General features: G+C 46.7%; 1 protein-coding gene across 3 annotated transcripts in view; it reads left to right on the forward strand.

The window, feature by feature from the left end:
* INPP5A (inositol polyphosphate-5-phosphatase A) overlaps nt 1–20,441 on the forward strand; it is a 222,461-nt gene that overhangs the window by 49,283 nt on the left and 152,737 nt on the right. For all 3 annotated transcript variants that reach the window (XM_030486241.1, XM_030486240.1, XM_030486239.1), the window contains exons 2-4: nt 1,636–1,677; nt 12,187–12,287; nt 14,303–14,390. In XM_030486241.1, the coding sequence (XP_030342101.1) occupies nt 1,636–1,677; nt 12,187–12,287; nt 14,303–14,390 (231 nt within the window). The remainder of the gene's footprint in view (nt 1–1,635; nt 1,678–12,186; nt 12,288–14,302; nt 14,391–20,441) is intronic.

The following is a 20,441-nucleotide window of genomic DNA, read 5'->3' on the forward strand; positions in this document are numbered from 1 at the left end:
TCTGTTTATTGCTGCCTGGCTGCCTTCAGTTTTGATCTGTCGGCACCTTCCCTGTTGTGGCTGGGAGCCGGGCAGGGGCAGGGCTGGGAGCCCTGCATGGTTTGTCCCAAGTTGAAGCCAAATCTCAGGCCAAGATCCATCCCAGCTGGCTTCAGGCATGGAGCAAGGAGCCACTGCTCAGGCTCACCCAGGCCCTGCCCCAGCAGCAGCGTCCACAGGAGATACTGAGAGAGCTCATCACTAGGACAGGGATTGTTCTGAGGAGTGAAATCATCGCCTTCGCAACGTTTCAGTAACGTCTGAATTCCAGAATTGCCAAGGAGTGATCGACAGACGGGAGGTGGCAGAGAGCAAGGGACAAACGGGGTGCTTTTTCCCCCTCAGCTCTCAAAAAGCTTCTGTAGGCTTTGTAGGCTCAGGAGCTGCAGGACTTCTATAGGTTGTAGACAAAAATCTTTTTTTTTTTTTTTTTACTCTTTTCAAATCCGTGCAGCCACCTCTGGGCAAATCTTCATGCAACAAGAGTCAGTATACATGATTGAGTTTGAAGTTGTATCCAGCTATTTGAAATTAACATACTTGATGGGGAATAGAGCAAAGCAGGAATTCCATGTCTATTTGCCACAGGCAGCTGGTGTCACGACTGTTATTAAAAGGAGGATGTTAAGGCATCTCGCTGGTTTTCAGTTCAATACGTTTTGCTGCCTCCCACAGATCCTGTAGTTGCTGCTGCTGCTGAGAGAAAAGCCTGATTTGGGTTTTTATTCCCCGCTATGATGCAAAACTCATCCAGCAGCAGTGTTGTTGAAGATAGAACTCCAGCTAATGTTTCTCTTGTAGCTGTACGTTTGACATGTGAAGATCAGTTATCTCCCTCAAGATCCGTATCCGGGGTGGCCTGTGTTTCTGAAAGGGCAGAACCTTGTACTTAATGTACTTTTGCTGCTTCAGTTTTCGTAACTTCTGAGGCAATCTTGAGATGCTTCTCTCCCTTTGTCCTTGATTCTGATGTACTCGAGCATCTCACAAAAGCATGGTCGTTGCTCAGAGCCAAGTGATTAGAAGTAAATCCATGTAACTGGAAGCTCAGATTGCAAGAGCTGGTATCAGCAGGTCGTGTGCAGGTTTTGGTATTCAGCAAGGAACATGTACATCTAAAAGCACATATTTCAATATATATTGAGCCTGTTGATTTAATTGCTTGACAGTCTTGTATGTGTACGAATGTTGTGAAGCCAGGTACAAAATGTAACTTCTTAGTGAAAATCTGAGGAGAGGGGACTGAGAAACTAAAGGCAGAGGCTTATTGTTGGTGCTTGTGGACGAACATCCCAATGTCTGTGCTTTATTTTCTTTAATTGTGGAAAAAACACCCCACTTGAATGCACTAAGGAAAGCCAGTATCCCAGGCTGGTTTATGTTGGAAGGGACCTTAAAGCTCCTCCAGCTCCAACCCCCTGCCACGGGCAGGGACACCTTCCACTAGAGCAGGTTGCTGCAAGCCCCTGTGTCCAACCTGGCCTTGAACGCTGCCAGGGTGGGATATTGTTACAAAACACTGTTTCCAGTATCAGGATATTATTATTAAAATACATTTCTTTTATTCCTAATTTTTTGTTTTGTTTTGTTTTTCAGCCGGAAAATCTCCAGAAGAATTGGCTTCGGGAATTTTACCAGGTAAGGTGAAGCTTTGTTTCTCATGGAGCTCTGTGCACACTTGCTTATTGGCGTAATGAACAATGTGGAGATGTTTTGCTTTGTGAAGCTGAAGTCACGAACTAGTTTGTAGCCAAAACCAAGTGCCTGGTGCAGCCTCTGACCTCTACTACAATGGTATAAAACACTGGCAAGTTGAAGGATTTGCAGAAGCCTGGGATGCAGCAACCAGTCCCACGTTCTTCACTGTCTGTCAGCTTCACACATGATTCATCTGTTTATTTTTCTTCTTGCATCTTGATTGATTACTGCCGTAAGCACGTGATGTTCAAGTGCTGCCTGCGCAGCCAGTCCTGCTTTAAGCCTTTTCCATATCTTCAGGGAAGACTCTTCCTGTGAAGAAAATACAAATAAATAGAGGTCTTTGTTTGTTTGTTTTGATTTTGTTTGATTTAGGTCACTGCATATTTCTCTCCATCATGTTACTTATTTCTGCATCTTTATGGAGGAGGCTCCTGACCTGTTCTTGTCCTGACTTGTTTACAAAGCAGGGTGAGCGCTATGGAAACGCTTCCAAATGGCTTGTGGAAAACAGGAAGAGGAGGGGAAATAAATGAGCTGCTAGTAGTATCCTAGAGCAGGGACCAGAGCATGTAACTGGACATGGGCTGCCTTTGGTGCAGTGAATATTGTATATATAAATGTCCAAATAGGAAGAAAATGATTCTGTGACACTCCCACATGGCCATCAAGTGTGGGGTGTGGAGCTGGAGTAGAGCTGACCCTGTCCCTCAGCTGCTATGGTTTTGCTGTGTCCACCGTCCCCATGTGCTGCTGCTGGCAGAGAAAGTTGCAATTAAAAGGAAAACCAGAAAGAATTAGGAAAGAAAAGGAAGCGAAGGGTGGCCGGTCGTGCTGGTAGCGACAGGCAGCGCTGGGCGTGCTGGGAGGAACTGGGCTGTCCAGCAGCCTTGAACCCTTTTCCTCTCCGCAGCCTGCAGCAGGGCGGCTGGTTCCGTGTGTCCACAACACAGTAGGAAGTGGAATAAAACTTGATAAAAGCTCCTGCGAAGAGCTGCTCTGGCTGCCCCAGCAGCACCAGCCCCATCCCCGCAGCACCCAGCACACATGCAGCTCCACAGGCTGTAGTTCAGGGTTTGAATCCTGGTGGCTTTGTGCAGGGCCTCTGCAAAGTGCAGCTCACGAGGAGGGATGGAAAATGACTCTTCATAAACTGAAACCCAGAGAAGCCACAGACCACGAGTGTTTTCCATCCTCCTGAGGAACCTGGTTTGCGCATGTCGCTGTGTCAGTGCAGCTCTCGAGGGCCAGGTCCTGCACTACGCTCAGAACCACAGAAAGCAAATACAGTAGAATGTTTCTAGAGACTAAAGCCAGAATGGAAAGGTGTCTCTGGGTGCGTGACAAAGAGCAGATCAATGAAGGAGCATTTTGCTGGCTTGTTTTTTAAGTTCCAGTAAATTAAAGTAAGGGATTTTTAGTGGCTGTGATGTGTAAATTCAAGTCACTTTTCTGCATTATCATTGATGTTAGGTTCAAACTTAAACAGGGGAAGTTCAAGTTAGATATAAGGAAGAAGTTCTCTACTGTGAGGGTGGTGAGGCACTGGAATGGGTTGCCCAAGGAAGTTGTGGATGCTCCATCCCTGGCAGTGTTGAAGGTTAGGTTGGATGGAGTCTTGAGTGACATGGTTTAGTGCGAGATGTCCCTGCCCATGGCAGGGGGGTTGGAACTAGAGGATCTTAAGGTCCTTTCCAACCCTATCTATGTATATGCTGTATGCATTTCTGAGAATGTGGTAGCATATGGAGGACTAAAATAACATCTAGATGTCACATACTAAATTTTTTAAACCATTGATCTGCAGATATCCTACATCATTAGCAGGAAAAACAGGGAAAATCCGATGCTGTTAAATGAAACAGTTTGTCCAAGAAATACAAACAGGAGAAAATGTTTAAAACAATCTTTCAGGGCTGTTTTTAATGACAACTTACAGTGTGGCAGCCCGTAAAGCTTTTGCTGACAGCACAGTTGGTGCAGCTGGGACTTGTTGGTTTGTCTCATCTGGTTTCCTTGGATTCATTGGTGTCTGGTCTTGTCCATGTGGCACCTGCGTTTTGGGTGACAACTGAGTTGGTAGTTTAAAATTGACTGAACTGTCAAATACTGGGTGGTTTTCTACCAGTTCACTCTTACTGGCTGCTTTTCCCCCAAGGAAAAGTAAAACAAAATGAAGGAGGAGTTCAGCTGAACCCAGTTCCAGATATTTATAGGTACTGGCTTTTGGCATGCTCCCCAGAGCCGGGGCTGGTGGGGCCTTTCCCAGGCATGTCCTGTAGCACTGGGACAGCGGTGGCCTTGAGGCACCGCTGACAACAGGCTTCTAGGAGGAAAGAGCAGCCTGGGTCTTGGATACTTGCTTGTTTCCCGTTGCTAAATTTATAGTGCAGCTTTTCCTGCTCCCTGCTCTGCTTTTTCTGTGTGATCCAATGGGTCAATACATGGCATTCGTCTGGGGGCTTTGTAATGCTTTGCCGTGTGATATCGGCTGTAGGTGTTGTGTTCTTGTTGCATGCAGATAAACAAGAAGGCTTGAAGCCAGTCAGCTTTTGCAAGAAGAGGTGGTAGAAAGTCAGCATCTCTGGTAGTGTTCTAAAAGTGAGATGCGGTAGGAATGAGAAAAGGGCTCTAAAAAATCCATCCCCCTGTCCCTGAATGCTCAGCAAACTGATCAAATACATCATCTGATTAAAACATTGGATCACCAAACACATTCACCACATGACTGAGGAGCACCATGTTCCTTCTCCTGTGAATACAACATGAACTTTGAAGTCAGTGTATTTTAAATCACTTGTGAAGCAGAAAGAAACAGATGTCAGCCCTCCTCCTGTGCTCCTCCTTTTCTCGCCATGTTCTGTCCTCCTCCCAAAGATAGTGCATGAAGAACACGTTTGCTCATGTGATGGCCACCTCAAAGGTGAGACTTAATGCAAGTCGCATTTTGCAGGTATGTTATGCAGGAAGCTGATAATGTTTGAATGCTTGTGGAAGCCCTGGTAGCTGGCTGGTCAGAACAGGCTATAGGCCACCAGAATCTTTGGAAGGTGTGGGAATTATGTCTCAGTGGTTTTACAAAAGACTTAGTTATTTTTTTTCTTGGTTAAAAATAAGATAGAACAGAAGCTGTGGTTGGAAGATAAATGTCCCTGAAGACAGGGAATGCTGCTTGAGGATGAGAGGTGGTGGAATCGCCACCCCTGCTGGAAGTGTTCACAAACGGTGTAGATGAGGCCCTTAATGTCATGGGTTAGTGGCGGCCTTGGCAGTGCTGGGGAATGGTTGGACTTGATGAGCTTAAAGGTCTTTTCCAACCTGACTGATTCTGTGATAAAGTAGCTATGAGAAAAGATGTCCAACCTGCTGGGCATCATGTTTAGGGAAGGAGGAGAACAAGCAAGCCATTGTTTTGCTAAAAATCACCTAAATATCACACAGACATGGGTAAGAGGAGAAGGCAGTTCTGTCAGGAGTGTCTTTCTGGGGAGGTTGTTCTCTCTTGCCCATGCAGTGAATGCTGGCCCCATCAGAGGTGTTGGCTGTTGACTTCTGGCTCTGGGGTGGCAGCCGTTGACCTGCACTTGCACTAATCATGTGGGCATGGAGTGAAAGGCACGAGGTTGTCTGTGTGTTCTGGAACAGCTCTGCACCCCACACAGTTGGGTTGGTCTGAGCTGGAGAAATGTGTGAGCATTTTGCAGAGGGAAGCGGGATGGTTACCGCGGTTGGAAAGATGTCCTGTGGCTGCGGAGCCCCAGGGTGGGCAGGGTTTGCTCCAGTGTCTGGTGTTCAAAGCAGAAAACAGGATTTGTATAAAGATTACTATTTGTAAAAACAAAACAAAAAAAACCCTGCTAGGATCAAGATAAAAGTCTTGAAGCAAGTGTGTCATGTCATGGGGTAGGGAAGGCCCCGGGGAGACCTTAGAGCAGCTCCAGTGCCTAAAGGGGCTCCAGGAAACCTGGAGAGGGGCTTTGGACAAGGGCCTGTAGGGACAGGACAAGGGGAATGGCTTTAACCTGCCCGAGGGGAGATTGAGATGAGCTCTGAGGCAGAAGCTCTTCCCTGTGAGGGTGCTGAGGCGCTGGCACAGGGTGCCCAGAGAAGCGGTGGCTGCCCCATCCCTGGCAGTGTTCAAGGTCAGGTTGGACACAGGGGCTTGGAGCAACCTGCTCTAGTGGAAGGCGTCCCTGCCCGTGGCAGGGGTTGGAACTGGATGAGCTTGAAGGTCCCTTCCAACCCAGACCAGTCTGGGATTCTATGAAATCACAGTGAATGGAGGAAAGCTACCTTACGGGGATGCAGAATTCAGTGAGGTCGTAATGCTGGAGATTACACCTCATCTTTTGTATTGGCTAGTTACTGGTAACTTGAGTCTTCACTATTTTAGTTCAGACTCATCCTCTTTTCAGTAAAAACTCTCTTAATCAAAAACACACCTTGGAAACAAGGAGAGAAAGTGGCTGTTTTGAGGCAAGAGAAAACCGATTGTGAGAATGGTGGTTTGGAGCATTCTGTGTATGATGGGAACAGTTTGGTGCTTAACAGGAAACTGGATGATTTTATGAACTGGATTTATGCAAATAGAGCATTTGCAGAATATGCAAATCGATGTCATGCTCACCCAGGTGTGTGGAGTGCCCCTGTCCAGGCTCACAGCGTTAATGCCAGCTTGCAGGACAAAAATACAGGGGAACAAGAAGTTTCAAGAGCAACCAAAGAGCTGTTTGCAAGGGCCGTGGGGCTCATAGGAAGGACTTTTATTGATTTGTTTATTAAAGGTTTTTTTTTTTTCCCTTTCACCCCTTCCTTCCCCATCCCTTGTACTCTCCTCAGCTGCATTGTGCCTGGGGTTTGGGGTGGGAGGAGTTTAGCAGCTGGAGCTATTGAGAATCTTGGCTAACTTTAGTAACAACCCTTTTGTGTAGCATTCCTGGCAGACGGTCGTTTTAGATGAAAATGTGGAGGCAGAGGGTGATTTCCACCCCCCCCCTGCAGTTTTCCATACTGCTTAATGTGTCTGAGAGTGTTTAGAGCCTCTGTTTGTAGTAATACAGAAGTTAAAAGTTTACCTAAAAGCTAAAGGTCATCTTGGTGTTGCTGCATGGAAACTGTGAGTGTTAGTAGCCTCCTTAAAGAAAGGAGAAGGAAAAACAAACCAAACCCCAGGCACTCAAAGGCGGTTGTTTAATTATTTTAGTGGACTTAAACCTGTTTAACTAGAAAGAGTGATAAACACCCTGTGCAGACCCAGCAAGCCCTGGGAGATGGGAGCTTCACCTCACGTCAGGTTGTTGGGGTTTGTGTGTGTCTGATGTACGCTGCCCCCGCACCCAACAGCAAGGGCCGTGTGGGAGAGCCCTTCGCTGTGGCATTGGGTGACCAGTGTGCTCCTGCAGCCCACTCCTGCCTCCATGCCACTGCCGGGGTGCTGTAGGTGCCATGTCCTGAGGGAGCAGAGGCACGGAGAGTGGCTCTTCCGAGAACATGATTCAGACCATTTGTATTCTGCAGTGTACGTTCAAAGTAAATCCCTCTGCCTTACTAGTTTTTGTGTTGGCTTCTTTTGCTATAGTGTGCATTAATGGATAATTATAAAATGATTTTGATTGAAAGGGACCTTAATGCTCATCCAGTTCCAACGAAACTCTGCTACAAAGTCTTTGAACAACTTGGATCAAGTCTATCTGGTTGTTCATGTAGGCAGACTGTGGATAACAACCACATTTTTATTCATGGGGGACTGAATACAAGTGCCACAGGCAACCTTACTTGCAGCATTTCTTAATTGTAGAAGAGCACGTTCAGGTTTTAACGATGTTTCTTAGTCATGGCTAAGGTGTAATGTCAGATGTTTCATGTCAGTAGAAGACCCTGTCTCAGTGACAGGGAATTTCAGAATGCTTTAAACACAAATCCAACTGTGGCTGTCATCAAAGTCTGTTGAATGGTGTAACAAGAGCTAGAAGCTGGATTTATCCAAGCCAGGTTCAACGGGGCTTGGAGCAACCTGCTCTAGTGGAAGGTGTCCCTGCCCGGGGCAAGGGGTTGGAACTGGATGAGCTTTAGGGTCCCTTCCAACACAAACCAGTCTGGGATTCTGTGACTCCATGATAATATCAAATACAGAAATACAAGGAGCAGGCGTATGAGGACTAGCGCTGCTTGGCTGCGCACTCGTAAAACTGTTGGGGTTGTTCCTTCCTTTCTTCTTTAGAGTTACAGAAATTGTAAATACTTGGGATGCTTTAGGACAAACGCTGAATTGACTTGTGCGTCTTTCACAGGTCACAAAGAAACTCAAGCTGATGTTTTGACTGTATTCTTGTTATTAAAAAAAGAATCCTGGGTGTGGAAGGTCAAGGCTCAGGTTCCCCTTTGTTCTTGCTTGGATGAAGGTGTGACAATGAGAGACCCATCTGTCGCGAGCAGAGCTGCACAGCGCGGGGCTGTGTCCTCTCACGGCTCCAGCAGACTCGTCCCGCTCTGCCTGCGGCATGCTGAGCTCGGGCACCCCTCAGCATGGGTGTTATCATCCATCCTGTCCCGTGTCCGAAGAGACACAGACCTAAGGAATGGGCAGAGGACAGCTTCAGGGTTTTCACCAGTTTTATATTTGTACTTGCCTGTGTTGGAGCATCTTGCTTAATTACCTCTATCTGCAAACCCAAGCTCCAGTCGTGGCTTCCTTTGCACTATATTTTTGTCTAGAAATTGAGAATAATCCCCAGCTTTGCAAACACAGTGTGCTGCTGTAGATGCAAATTCAGTGTTTATGTGATCTTTAACCTCTGGCAACTGCAAGTTTTCAACTCTGAAGCATTCATTACTCATTATTATGTACCGTTTGTTCTTTCATAACAGTAGAAAACTAGTAAAAGGTAATGAAGCAGAGACGCTTGCTCTTAGTTGGAGGGTATTTATTATATGAGAGGATGTAACTAATATTCAGGTATGTTTTTGTGATTTAACCTGCAAGGAATGCCACAAAGACCTCTCACTGCTGCTAAGCCAGTGCTGCTTCCTCATTAAAAAATGGCATATAACTTTATTCTTCTTTAATACGTGCTATGATCAAGCTCTCAAGGATTTGAATGCAAACAAAAAACCTGTCCCCTGCATCTCAGTGCAGAGCCTGGAGTGTTTTCTGTAAGTTGCTGTCAGTGTTTCCTCCAGGCAGGACTCCACGTTCAAGGCTCCCTGTTACTCATCAGTCAGAAATGTGGGAGAGCTTCTGCCTGGATCTTATTTGAACCATTTGTTTTATTTTGTCTTATCAGTTATTAGTTCTATTAGCTGTGTAAGAAGAGATCTTGCTGAAGCAAACTGCAAACTGTAGCAGTTAAAGTGAGCAACACAATGTGCCAGCATGTTTTTGCTGCGTTCACAGTGAGCGGTTCCTGGATGTTGTTGCTTTGAAGCAGTAAGAGTTGGGTATGTTTGCTCTGCAAGATTAAATAGTTGCAACTGTTTCCTAATTATGGCAATTTCATAGAACTATCCCAGCAGATAAGATCAGAACTTGGAAGCCAAAAGTGATTTGGAGCAATAAAGCACACGGAGAGTTGGGACTGCATGTTATAAAGGACCACAAATGAGCTCTGCTACAAGTTCGACTTTACTGGCTGTGTTTGGTTAATATTTATCTCCAAGATAGTGAAGAAAATGATCCAACAGGTTAAACTTCATAAATAAGCTTGATTATTAGTTGGTCACCAATGGACGCTCGGGTACCCATCCCACTGCTGTGGTTCATCAGAGTTTAACACGTTTGAACATAGAGGAGCTGGTCTTGGACTTTGGTTTCCACAGCTTAGTGCAGCTCTTCCTGTTCAATAGCTCTTGCTGAAAATTAAAGTAGACATTTAGTCCTTTTAGGAAATTCTCCTGAATGTTGGTAGTTGTAGCCAAAACCTGCTTTTTGTATGTTCAGAATCACTTTGATGTGCATCCTGTCCAGGGCCACATTTGGTGTTGGACAAGATACACAAGAAAAACTTCCTCAGCAAAGCTTTATCTTAAGTGTAAATCTATAAAATCAGCTAGTATTAATGTAAGCTTTCGTAGTTACATCAAATATCAAAGGCAAAGGATGTGCATGTCCCTGCTGGGTAGAATTTGTTGGGTTCCAAGTGCTTTTTATAGCCATCTGTTCTGTAGTCCACTACCTCCCCAGCCCCCAGCTGGACTTGCCATTGGGTCCTGCTCCAACTCATTCTCAGTTCTTGCTGGTGACAGCCTGGTTTTAAAGCAAGAAAGCTGTGTATCACAGTTAGACACCAGCACTATTGAGCTAACTCAAGTGCACAAAGATCCACGAAGGCGGATGTGGGAGAAATACTTACTTTTTTTCCTTTATATAGTAAGGCTTGTTGGTGGCTGAGCTCAGAATGCTTCACCAAGCAGGTCGCTGTCGAGATTTGTTTCGATGATGGGGAAGCTGATGTACAGAAGAGGAAGTGACTTGTCTGAAGTCACTTGGAAACCAGCAGCTGTTCTCTCCTCTTTGCGAGTCTAAACTGTCTTAGGTTAGACATGTACTGCATTCACCATGTATTCCTGCTGGCTTTGGAGTTCATGAACAGCTGCCCGTCGTGTCTCGGGGCACCGGCTCCAGTCTCTGTTGAAGCGACTTGTTCAAGGAGGTTCCCAGGCCAGGATGAGCCACTAGCCAGTGGTAGGACCAGGTGTTGACTCCCCCTTTTGTGCCGGATGGGCACACGGGACATGTGCTTCGGGGAGCCCCCCCGGCCAGGATGGGCACAGTCACCCGCTGCTCACAGGCTGTGCGTACACTTGCTGCTGGTCCCTCTTCTTGCCCAAGCCAAGCGGCTGTGCTGCTGTCAGGAGGAGGTGCCCGTGAAGAGCAGGATGGATCATGCTTTGCCTTGTGCTCTATGGCAAAGTGTGAATTCATTGCCTTTGAGCTTGATTTTTCTAACGAGAGAATCTGCGTGGTCAGGGGTGAGGAACTGTGCACTCTGTCCTCCGATCAAATGACAATTTCTCTCTACCCTGGCTTAAACCAAGCATTTTAAGAGACCTTTTTACAGTAATCTTGGTCACTATTGATTTGCATAATTAAAAGCATGACTGCAAAGGTTTACTGTATCTGTCCCTTGTCAGAGCTGCAGGGTACCAGCAGCAAGAAAACGAGTACAGAAGCAGGGATATCCCTGTTATTTTTCTAGTTACTCTTCATCACGAGTGCTGAGGTTAGAGCTCTCTCAGTAACCATGCCCATCTCCTGCACATCTGTCTGCTGCCATCCCCAGCACTAGAGGGGGACAGGATGTTGTGTCCCCCCCGTAGCAAGCCCTGTCCCTGCAGCGCCAAAGCCTGCAGAGAGAGGAGTTAATTCATTGTTCTGCCCGAAGCAGCTCGTGGAAACCAGGCTGGTCCTCCTGGGAAGGGCCACAGGGACAATGTGGCCCTTGTGCTGGCGGGGAGCGCCGAGTGCCACTCAGTCACAACTAACAGCAACTCGTAATGCAGCTTTTTAATGTGTTACTACCCCGTGTGGTACTCGGTTATTCTGGACTGTTACCCTTTAAAAATGGAAATAGTTCTGAGGCTTGTGTCCATTCATTCACAAGATGATGATAAGACATGAAATAAAAGTTGTAGGACGTGGTATCAACAGGGAGACCTTTTTAGATGTGTTATTTGCAATGCTGAGTGTAGGTAATGCAGAGAAAAGTTATTAGGACAAAATAACAAGGAGTGTGTTTAAAGCAGCAGCAAACTTACAAATACTGCCTATTTGATTTGATGCCTGGCCACAAAAGCATATGTAGGGATTTTAGTATGGTAATTGCATCCTGGTGCTGACTATTTAGTATTTAAGATACTCGCGTTATGCAAGACTAACACTTAAAATAACGTGATGGATTTATGTGCCTCCTGCATTAGATACATGTGTATATATACAATAGTGTGTGTGTGTGATTTAAGTAAATGTTTCTGTAAATAAGATACTCTATAAATAAACCCATCTGATGTGACAGCTGATGAGCATTCTGCCATGAGCTAATGGCAGATACTTTCTAAAACTGAAAAACCCCAACACTTAACAAGGTGCATTCAAGTGTTTTGAACTCGGTTCCAGCTCTCAGGCAGGCAGATGTTTTGATCATCTCCATGGTGTTAGGTCCCCTCTGAGGTGAGCTGGAAGAGGTTAAATGCTTGCTTTAAATGCCAGGGAACTAAATCATAGCTTAAAAAAGAAAATATAAGCTTAAAAATACTAGATATAATTACTGTGTATTATGAGACTTTCATGTGCATAGCAAATGATGCTTCCCTAATTGCTGGTGACTGTTCTGCTGTTATTGCTCAGGTAACAGCTGATAGTCCTCAGAAATAGCATGTCTGGATTTGTCACTTCTTGTGTGATAATAGCAGTGGATACAACTCAGTTAATACTCATTTATCTGTCTATTTCAGGTTGTACATGCACACAAGCCCCACTTCATGGCTCTGCACTGTCAAGAATTTGGAGGAAAAAACTATGAAGCTTCCATGTCTCATGTGGACAAGTTTGTGAAGTAAGTGTGGAGGGTTGACCCTGGATGGTGCCCCCAAAGCTGCTCTGTCGCTGCCCTCCTCAGCTGGACAAGGGAGAGAACACAATGAACGGATTGTGGTTGGAGATCAGGACAGTGAGCTCATTCAGCAATTGCCATCACTGGCGAAACAGACTTGATGTGCAGAAATCAGTTTCATTTACTACCACTCAAATCAGAGTAGGATAATGAGAAATAAACCCAAATCTTAAAACACCTCCACCCCCCTGCTCCTTCCTTCTCAGCGGAGGGTTCTTCACACTCCTCCCCTGCCATGCCACTGGGGCACAGCCTGTCCTCCATGGTCTGCACCGTGTGCTGCAGAGGAACCTCTGCTCTGGCACCTGGAGCACCTCCTGCCTCCTTCCTCACCGGCCGTGGGGTCTGCAGAGCTGTTCCTCTCGCTTCTCTCTCCACTGCAGTTGCTATCGTGCAGCAACTTTTCCCCTTCCTTAAATACATTATTCCAGAGACACTCCCACCACCACTGATGGGCCTGGCCGTGCCTGGTGGTGGGTCCGTCATGGAGTTGGCTGGCATTGGCTCCATTGGATGCAGGGGAAGCTTCTAGCAGCTTCTCACAGAAGCCACTCCTGTAACCCCATTCCCGCTACTAAAACCTTGACACGCAAACCCAATACAGTAAGTAACTGGCAAGCAGTAATATGTAATGTGTATATAATTCTAAGCCAAAGTCATTAGACATGTAAAGTCTTAAAAATTTTTAAGTCTTTTTTGACTTCAGCATATTATATGACCTTCAAGAAGGAAGTGACTAGCCAGGTGTTTCTGCTTTGTATTTTTTAAGAAATCAGAAAACATAATAAAAACCTCCTCTGGCCATGTCCTGGCAAGATGATTGTGCGAGATGCAGAATATATATTTCCCTTAGTATCACCTCTGAGATGAGGCTTATTATCATAGAATCCCAGCCTGGTTTGGGTTGAAAGGGAGCTTAAAACTCATCCAGTGCCAACTCCCTGCCATGGGCAGGGACACCTTCCACTGCAGCAGGTTCCTCCAAGCCCCTGTGTCCAACCTGGCCTTGAACACTGCCAGGGATGGGGCAGCCACAGCTGGAGGTGTTGTGTCCAATAGTTGAATGGTTCTAGGTGTGAGAGCACACCGAGGCTCTGCCTGCGGACACTGTGAGGCTGCGTGCTCTTCAGCCCAGCGCCTGTCAGCGGGGGCACATCCTGATGGCTGGTGACAGTGGGAGCCCTGTTGGGGCAGGCGGTGTGTGAAGCCCAGCTCACGGGCACGCCGCTGTTGGTCAGGGTGGGGTGTTCAGCGCTTTGACTTGGCTGCTCGGGCAGAAGCACATCTATCTGGTGGTTGGGTCTGAAGAAGTAAGAAATAAATGAGGTTGTTTCTGTTCATGGGGTAGAGAAGAGATGTGGATGTGTTGAACTGTCATTTCCCAGCGGTGCCCGTCCTGCATCTCCCAGAGGGGCTTCTGGTAAATGAAGTAACATCCATAAAGCGGCCCCGTGTGCTGGAGCACACCCGGGGCAGACCCGGCGTGGCCCGGCCGGTGCTCGAGGGGTGCTGGAGCTGGAGGCCGCGGCGGTGCGGCAGCGCCCCCTGCTGTCGGCGGCGCTCCCGGCCGAGGGCGAGCCTTGTCCCGGGCACGCGGGGCCGGGCCGGGACCATGAGGGTCCCATCGGCGTGTGGGGAGGGAAATGACGGTGTGAAGCGCACACCACAGGCCTTTGGCGTGGAGCGCTGTGGCCCTCGGAGCGTTGAGTGCCCCGCGGCCGTGTCCCCGTGGCACTGCGGAATGCCGTCACTCCTGCTGCAGGCGCAGCCAGCCCGGTGCCGGCGGGATGCTGGCTGGACCACGGGAAGCTGCGGTCCCTCAAGTCCCTGCCACAGTGAGGTGAAGGCCCATGGTTTCTGTGGGGACACTGGGCACCGTACAGGAGGAAGAACGTGCTGAAGCAGTGCAGTATCTCAGCGTCTTTTGTTATACTTTCAATCTCTTCTTTCTCTTCTAGAGAACTGTTATCGAGTGATGCGATGAAAGACTATAACCGAGCTCGAGTTTACCTGGATGAGAACTACAAGTCACAGGAACATTTTACGGTAAATTTCATTTCACAACTTCAGTTGAACAGCTGGTGAATTTCTCCTGCTAAACTGTTTGGGGGTTGTGGATTGTTGGGGTGGAGCTGTTCCCATCACAGTGGGGATTGTGTCTTTGCTGAGGGTGTTTGCTTTGCAGGATGTGTAAAATGCTGGTTTCACAGATGTGCATCCATTTAAAAATGAGCATCGCAACATACAGAAAGTCTCTTCTTTTGTTTAAAATTATTGTTTAGGGCTTTTTTTTCCTCCAACAACTACCTTCTTGGTGGGTCAGAACCACCTTCCATTCAAGACAGCATGTTGTTGCCCGATGGTGTGAGAGGTGCCAGCTCTAGAGCGTGGTGAGCGGGTGACAGGGCTTGGTGAGCACTCAAGTTGTGTTACCTGCGTCTACAGCTGTTCCACGGCCTTTGTGATGCAAAGAGCCAGAGCTCAGGGTTCCGCTGGTGCGTGCGATGCCTAGGGAGATGTGAAAGCACATGTGTGGAGCTGCCTGTGTGAAGCAGGAGTGGCTCTGAGAGAGACCGGTGATTTTTTTCTCCTTCTCATCAGAGAGGAAGAAAACAAGATTATGAACTTTACTGAGCTTTGGGACAAATGTTGTGTCAGGAATGTTAAAGCTGTGTGCTGAAGCCCTAGCAGACAAAGGGCAATAGGACAGAACTGCGTGTTTCAGAGTTGCTTATGCTCAGAGTTGCGTCCAGACAAAGCTGCTCTGAGGGGTCTTGTTGCTGGGCTGCAGCTCCGCTGCAGCAGGAACCTCCTGATGTGGCAAGAGGAGCTGTCAGGGGCTCTTCATGACCCGATTTGCTTTCAGCAGAGGCTCAGGCTGGGTAATCTTCAGAGGCCCTTTATGGGCCAGACTTCTCTGTGATGATGGGGTAAAGGGCTAATCATCCATGATCTTCATGTGGGAAACAGTGTAGAAGACTAATGCAACCTATAACTAAATATCTATAACTTAAAAATGTCAGCCACAGTACTTTATTGTATTGAAGTTATTTAACACGGGGTTCATTTGATTTTGATGCCACTGTGGTGGATGAAAAGATTCTTTTAAGAGGCTGACAGCAATCCTAGACATAGAGCATGTGCTATTTGTCTGCACTTTGCAAAGTTCCTGGTTCAAGCAATAGCACGGTTTCTGGTTTCACATACTAGCATTATTTTCTAGGCACCATATTTTCTTGCAGGGTTCTCCAACCACCTTTGTAATTCTTCCTTTCCAGTCATAATTGTTACCTTGCATACCTTCTTCTACTCATCCTGTATTTACCAAGGCAAGGCCTTCCTGGTTTGTAAAAAAGGTGTCTCCTGTAGCCCCACATGAAGGACTGTTTGTAAATAGCACTTCCTGCACCAGTAAAGCTGCTGATAGAATCAATAAACAACAGAGTTACTGGGAAATAAGGATGAGCAAGGTGTCACTGTGCTGGTAAAATGTGTGCAGTGGAGAGAGGACTCCCTGGGAGTCTGGGAAGGAGCAGGCAGCAGGATTTAGAGGTGGTGGTGGGCAGACTAGAAACGAGCTGCCATTGCAGTGCTGTGGCTCAAGAAGGAGTGTGATCCTTGAAAGCGTAGCTGGTGGGGAAGGAGGGTGAGGGAGAGGGTGACTTTGTGCCCATGTACAGCCACAGTGAAGGCAGCATGGGTGTTCTGGCATCCAGCTCTTGCCTCAGAGCTTGTAAGAGCGTAATGAAAACGGGGGTGACTTGTAGAATGATATTTCTGGCTTTTTTTGTCTAGAGCTGAATCCGTTCAGTATGGAAAAGGGAAAAAACAGAAGATGAGCAATGGTTTAAATGCTGTGTGCTACAGGAATATTTTATACCTTCCTGTTAAACTTTTAGTAGTAATGACTTGGAACTAAGGCCAGAAAACCTAGAAAGGAGAGGATGCATGTTCGTGTTGAGCCTCTTAACCTTTTAACTTCTTATAGTCTGCTTGTTGGCACTTAATGCTGGCTGTCCTCAGATACAGTTCTGAGACTCCTGTTGTGAATCAGACATTCATAGAAAGGGTTTTTTACACGTGTGATTTGCACTGGCAGCTCTGCAGCTCCTCTGTCCAGCCTCTGTATGTGAGTGCCGTGGTGGATGGCTGGCTGAGCGGGGGTTTCACCGCTCTGCTGTGGCCATTTAGGGTAAAGTTTTAGTCTTATCTCCAGTGTGGTTTGGCTCGCAGGATGTTATGCGTCTCCCTGTTTCCTCATTAGTCCTGTTTGATTGCAAAGTTCTTTAACTTCTATGGGCTTCTTTCCATCCCTTCTAAGGCATGGAATTGGCAGCAGATGGTAGCCTGTGATAATTACCTCTCTGTGAACTATAAACATGTATCACATATATTGTTATATAATGCTATTTTCCTCAGAAATGGAGAAGCCCACATAGTTGCAGTTTGGCCAACATTCACCCCTGCTGCTCACATACCCCCTTTTCTAGCAGTTTTGGCATCGCTTCACCTGTAAGGCTTTCCTTGGCTTGGCTCCTGCAAAGCTACATCAGACTTTGCTGCCCGTAGTTCTTCAGCTTGGCTGCGTTAGGACTGACAGTGAGATCTGAGATAACATTCTCAGTAGCCTGTCCCTTCAGCATGCAGTATTTCTGTTCCCGTTCAAGGCAACAGGGCGTCCATGAGATTCTATTTCTCACAAGTGCTGAGACATAAAAAAACCAATGCGATAATGAGGTGTCTCTCATGGAGTGATTCGGTTTTAAAAACTCTAGTAATTTACTATGTATTAAAGATCAAAGTAGTTCATTTTGCATTGTCGAAAACAAAAATGAAGGTTAATACCAGGCATTTGTCATTTGTGGCTGTGTATACCAAATCTGGTATAGAACAGACTGGTTTGGGATCTGCAGGAAGAGAAAGGGAGGTGTCGTGACTAGGGAGCAAACTGTGGGTCAGTTGGTTGGTTTCATTTTGCTGTAGGTGAGAGGATGGAGCCATGTAGGAATTCATTGCACTCAAACCTTCCCAAGCAATGCACTCAACCCAAACCCCAGCCTGTGGGGTGAGGGGGACATGTGGGATGCTGCTGGCCTTCGGGCAGCTCCCAGCAGGTCTCTCTGGTCCTGGTGGGGTGCTGAGCTTGTGGCCTCCAAGGGAAGGGTTGAGGGGCAGAGGCAGGTCCAAAGGCTTTCCTCCAGGCCAGGCGTTTGGAGAGCAGAGGCTCGGCGGGCGAGCAGGGCAGCAGACAGGAGCACATGGATGCGGTTCATACCACACTTCAGAGCTGCGCAGCTCTGTAAAATTTAAAACCCATCTGAAGATTAATCTCTTGGCAGAAAGCTGCTACATTAGAGCTAATGCTTATCTGCTCAGGAAGATGACAGCGCCGGAGTTAAGAGCTCCCAACAGTTATGAATGAGGCTTGTGGGTGACAACCTTTGCAGGCATGACAATGGCTTCCCAGAAGCTTCAGATTAACTAAACGGGCAGCTCTGATCTGTTCCAGTTATGGCTGGAAATACTGCTGGCAAACTGGTGTGGACAAACCGACTCGTGTGCGAGCCAGAAATGTCCAGATACTCACATGGCTTGGCAGTGCTTTTTAAAGTCCTGCCTCTTGCAGAGCTCTTTAAAACCATGATGTAAAATGTCATCTAGAAGATCTTAGTAAATGATAAATAATTACCTTATAAAATGTAATGTAGTAGATCTTAGTTTCTGTTGGATAACTTCTTATTAGTGAAAATGACTGAAATAGGTAAAAGTCTGAGATGCTGAGAAGTTCAGTGCAATTGTTCTATTCATTTGTGAGTACACACAGTGGACTTCACTCTTAATCAGGCAGCTGTCTGCAGTGGTATTGACTTTTCCCAACGTCCTAGCATTTACATTCTCTGTGAATTTTACTGTACTTGGAATATTTCATGTAAAGGGTAAATTATAAATCCTGATGATTTTCTATGTGAAGAGTTACTCAAAAGTTCATCAAACCCAACTATTTTAACCTGTTGATACTTCTCAAGTAGCCTGAGTTAATTGTGAGGTGCTTTTATTCTGGAACAAGAGCATTCATACCAAAGCTGACCAGCAGCCAGAAATAAATTGATGTTTTCATCAAATTCAGAACTACTTTTGTATGAAAACATGTCGGTATAATCAGTGACATTTTTTTCTTGTAATTAGATCAAAGCTAGTTTTGTTTGGTGCCCTGTAGTTATTGATTTTCTGGAATATTCAATTTATAGACTCACGGACTGGTTTGTGTTGGAAGGGACCTTAAAGCTCCTCCAGTTCCAACCCCTGCCACGGGCAGGGACACCTTCCACTAGAGCAGGTTGCTCCAAGCCCCTGTGTCCAACCTGGCCTTGAACACTGCCAGGGATGGGGCAGCCACAGCTTCTCTGGGCACCCTGTGCCAGTGCTGCACTGGATTTAAGGTTTTATATTGTTTAGCAAATGCTTTTTTCTTTCGCTTTCCCTTCTTTTCTTTGTTAAAAGAAGGCAGAAGAAGCCCCTGGACAGCTTAAAACACACTCACTGTGGTGAACGTGTGGTTTCAGAAGGTTGAGAGAATTGTCCTTGCGGTAAGTCAGATCCTGTGGGCTCCTGGCAAACCAGTGCTCGTGCCGTAAGTTTTCGGGGAGCGTGTTCAGAGCTGCGTGGTGGCTGCAGCACGTGGCTGGGTTGCAGAGGATCTGCACAGCAGGGAGTTGCTTTGCTGCTCGGTATAGATTTGCTCTTTAAAAATCAAGAGAATCCTCAGCTGCCTGCCTCTTGCTCAGCCCTGCAGGTAACCTTGCAGTGAAAAAACACTGTTGAGCTCTACCTGTGATGTGCTGAAGTTTCTTCTTGCTCCTCCTAGTAAGGATGTGTTGCACTGGACTTAGTTCATTACAGAGCAGTTTTATTTTTGTTTCAAATTAAAAAAGCAAGATACTCCTCCAAGCTAGCGTTTCTGGCATTAGGAAGATGTGTTTAAGCAACACCAGCACCATAAACTGCAAATATTACTTTGCACTGCTAATAGAAATAAACGGAAAGGGGAGAGGATGCTGCGCTTGCATGGCTGCTGCCCTCTAAAGTTCAGGCTTTGTGAGATAGTTATTGAAATGAAACTTCCCTTAAACAACTACCCAGGAAATGGGCAAAGACAGGTTATTAATGGAGGATACAGCAGGTAACAGTCCACTTTTTCGGACAGACTTTCTCCTCCCACCCCCTGCCACATCGGTGGTTGGGTTATGGAAGAAGCTGAGATGTTTTCCCTGGTTGTTTCTTGTTGACTCCACGCACACTGAACCAATAGTTTTTAGATATAAAATGGCTCTTAAGCTAAGGTAGGTGAAGCACTGGGTGGCCTTTGCTCAAGTCATTATCCTTAATACCAGTGACCTGAGGCAGCGTGGCTGGGAGGGCCCCAGTGCTGAGCAGTGGCCCCCAGAATGTGGACGGACAACGCTTGTTCAAGTGTGTTATTTTACCTTAAAATTATATCTGCTCATTACTGGGAGAATAGTAAAGTTAATTTTTGTTAGATTAATGATACTTGAGTAATATTTTTGGTTGAGCTGAGATCGAATAATTGGCCATTAATCGAAAAAGGAAATTGAAATGAATTTATCTTGTACATAAATCCTGTCATTGTTATTAATGGCTCTTAGAAAATATCAGCCTGTTCCCAGAAATGAATGGTGTGCCCTGATTCTCCTGAGCTTATTAGCTGCGATTGGGAGGTTTGTTAAATAAAAGAGATGATTTAGGAAGAGCGACATAATTGAATGGAATATTGAGGGAATTCACATGCCTGATGATTTCTCGGCCCGTGTCTCCATTAACAATTGTGCGGCGTTGGAGGGTTTGCAGCTTTCCCCCAGGAGGTGGAGCTGAAGCACCGGTCTCCGCTGCTGCGTGCCTGGTCGGAGCCACCGCGACCGGACCCGCCGGGGCTGTGGGGGCACCGGCCTGCGCGGGGGCGCGGTGGGAGGCACCGGTGCCTGTGCGCGCACGGTGGAACCGCTGCCCGCGGGTGGAGGACTCACACCACAGCACGCACCGGGGTGGGACAAGTGCAGCCCTCCAGGTTCTGGGAAGGCA

Source organism: Strigops habroptila, chromosome 5 (assembly GCF_004027225.2).
Source record: "Strigops habroptila isolate Jane chromosome 5, bStrHab1.2.pri, whole genome shotgun sequence".
Taxonomy (NCBI): Eukaryota; Metazoa; Chordata; class Aves; order Psittaciformes; family Psittacidae; genus Strigops; species Strigops habroptila.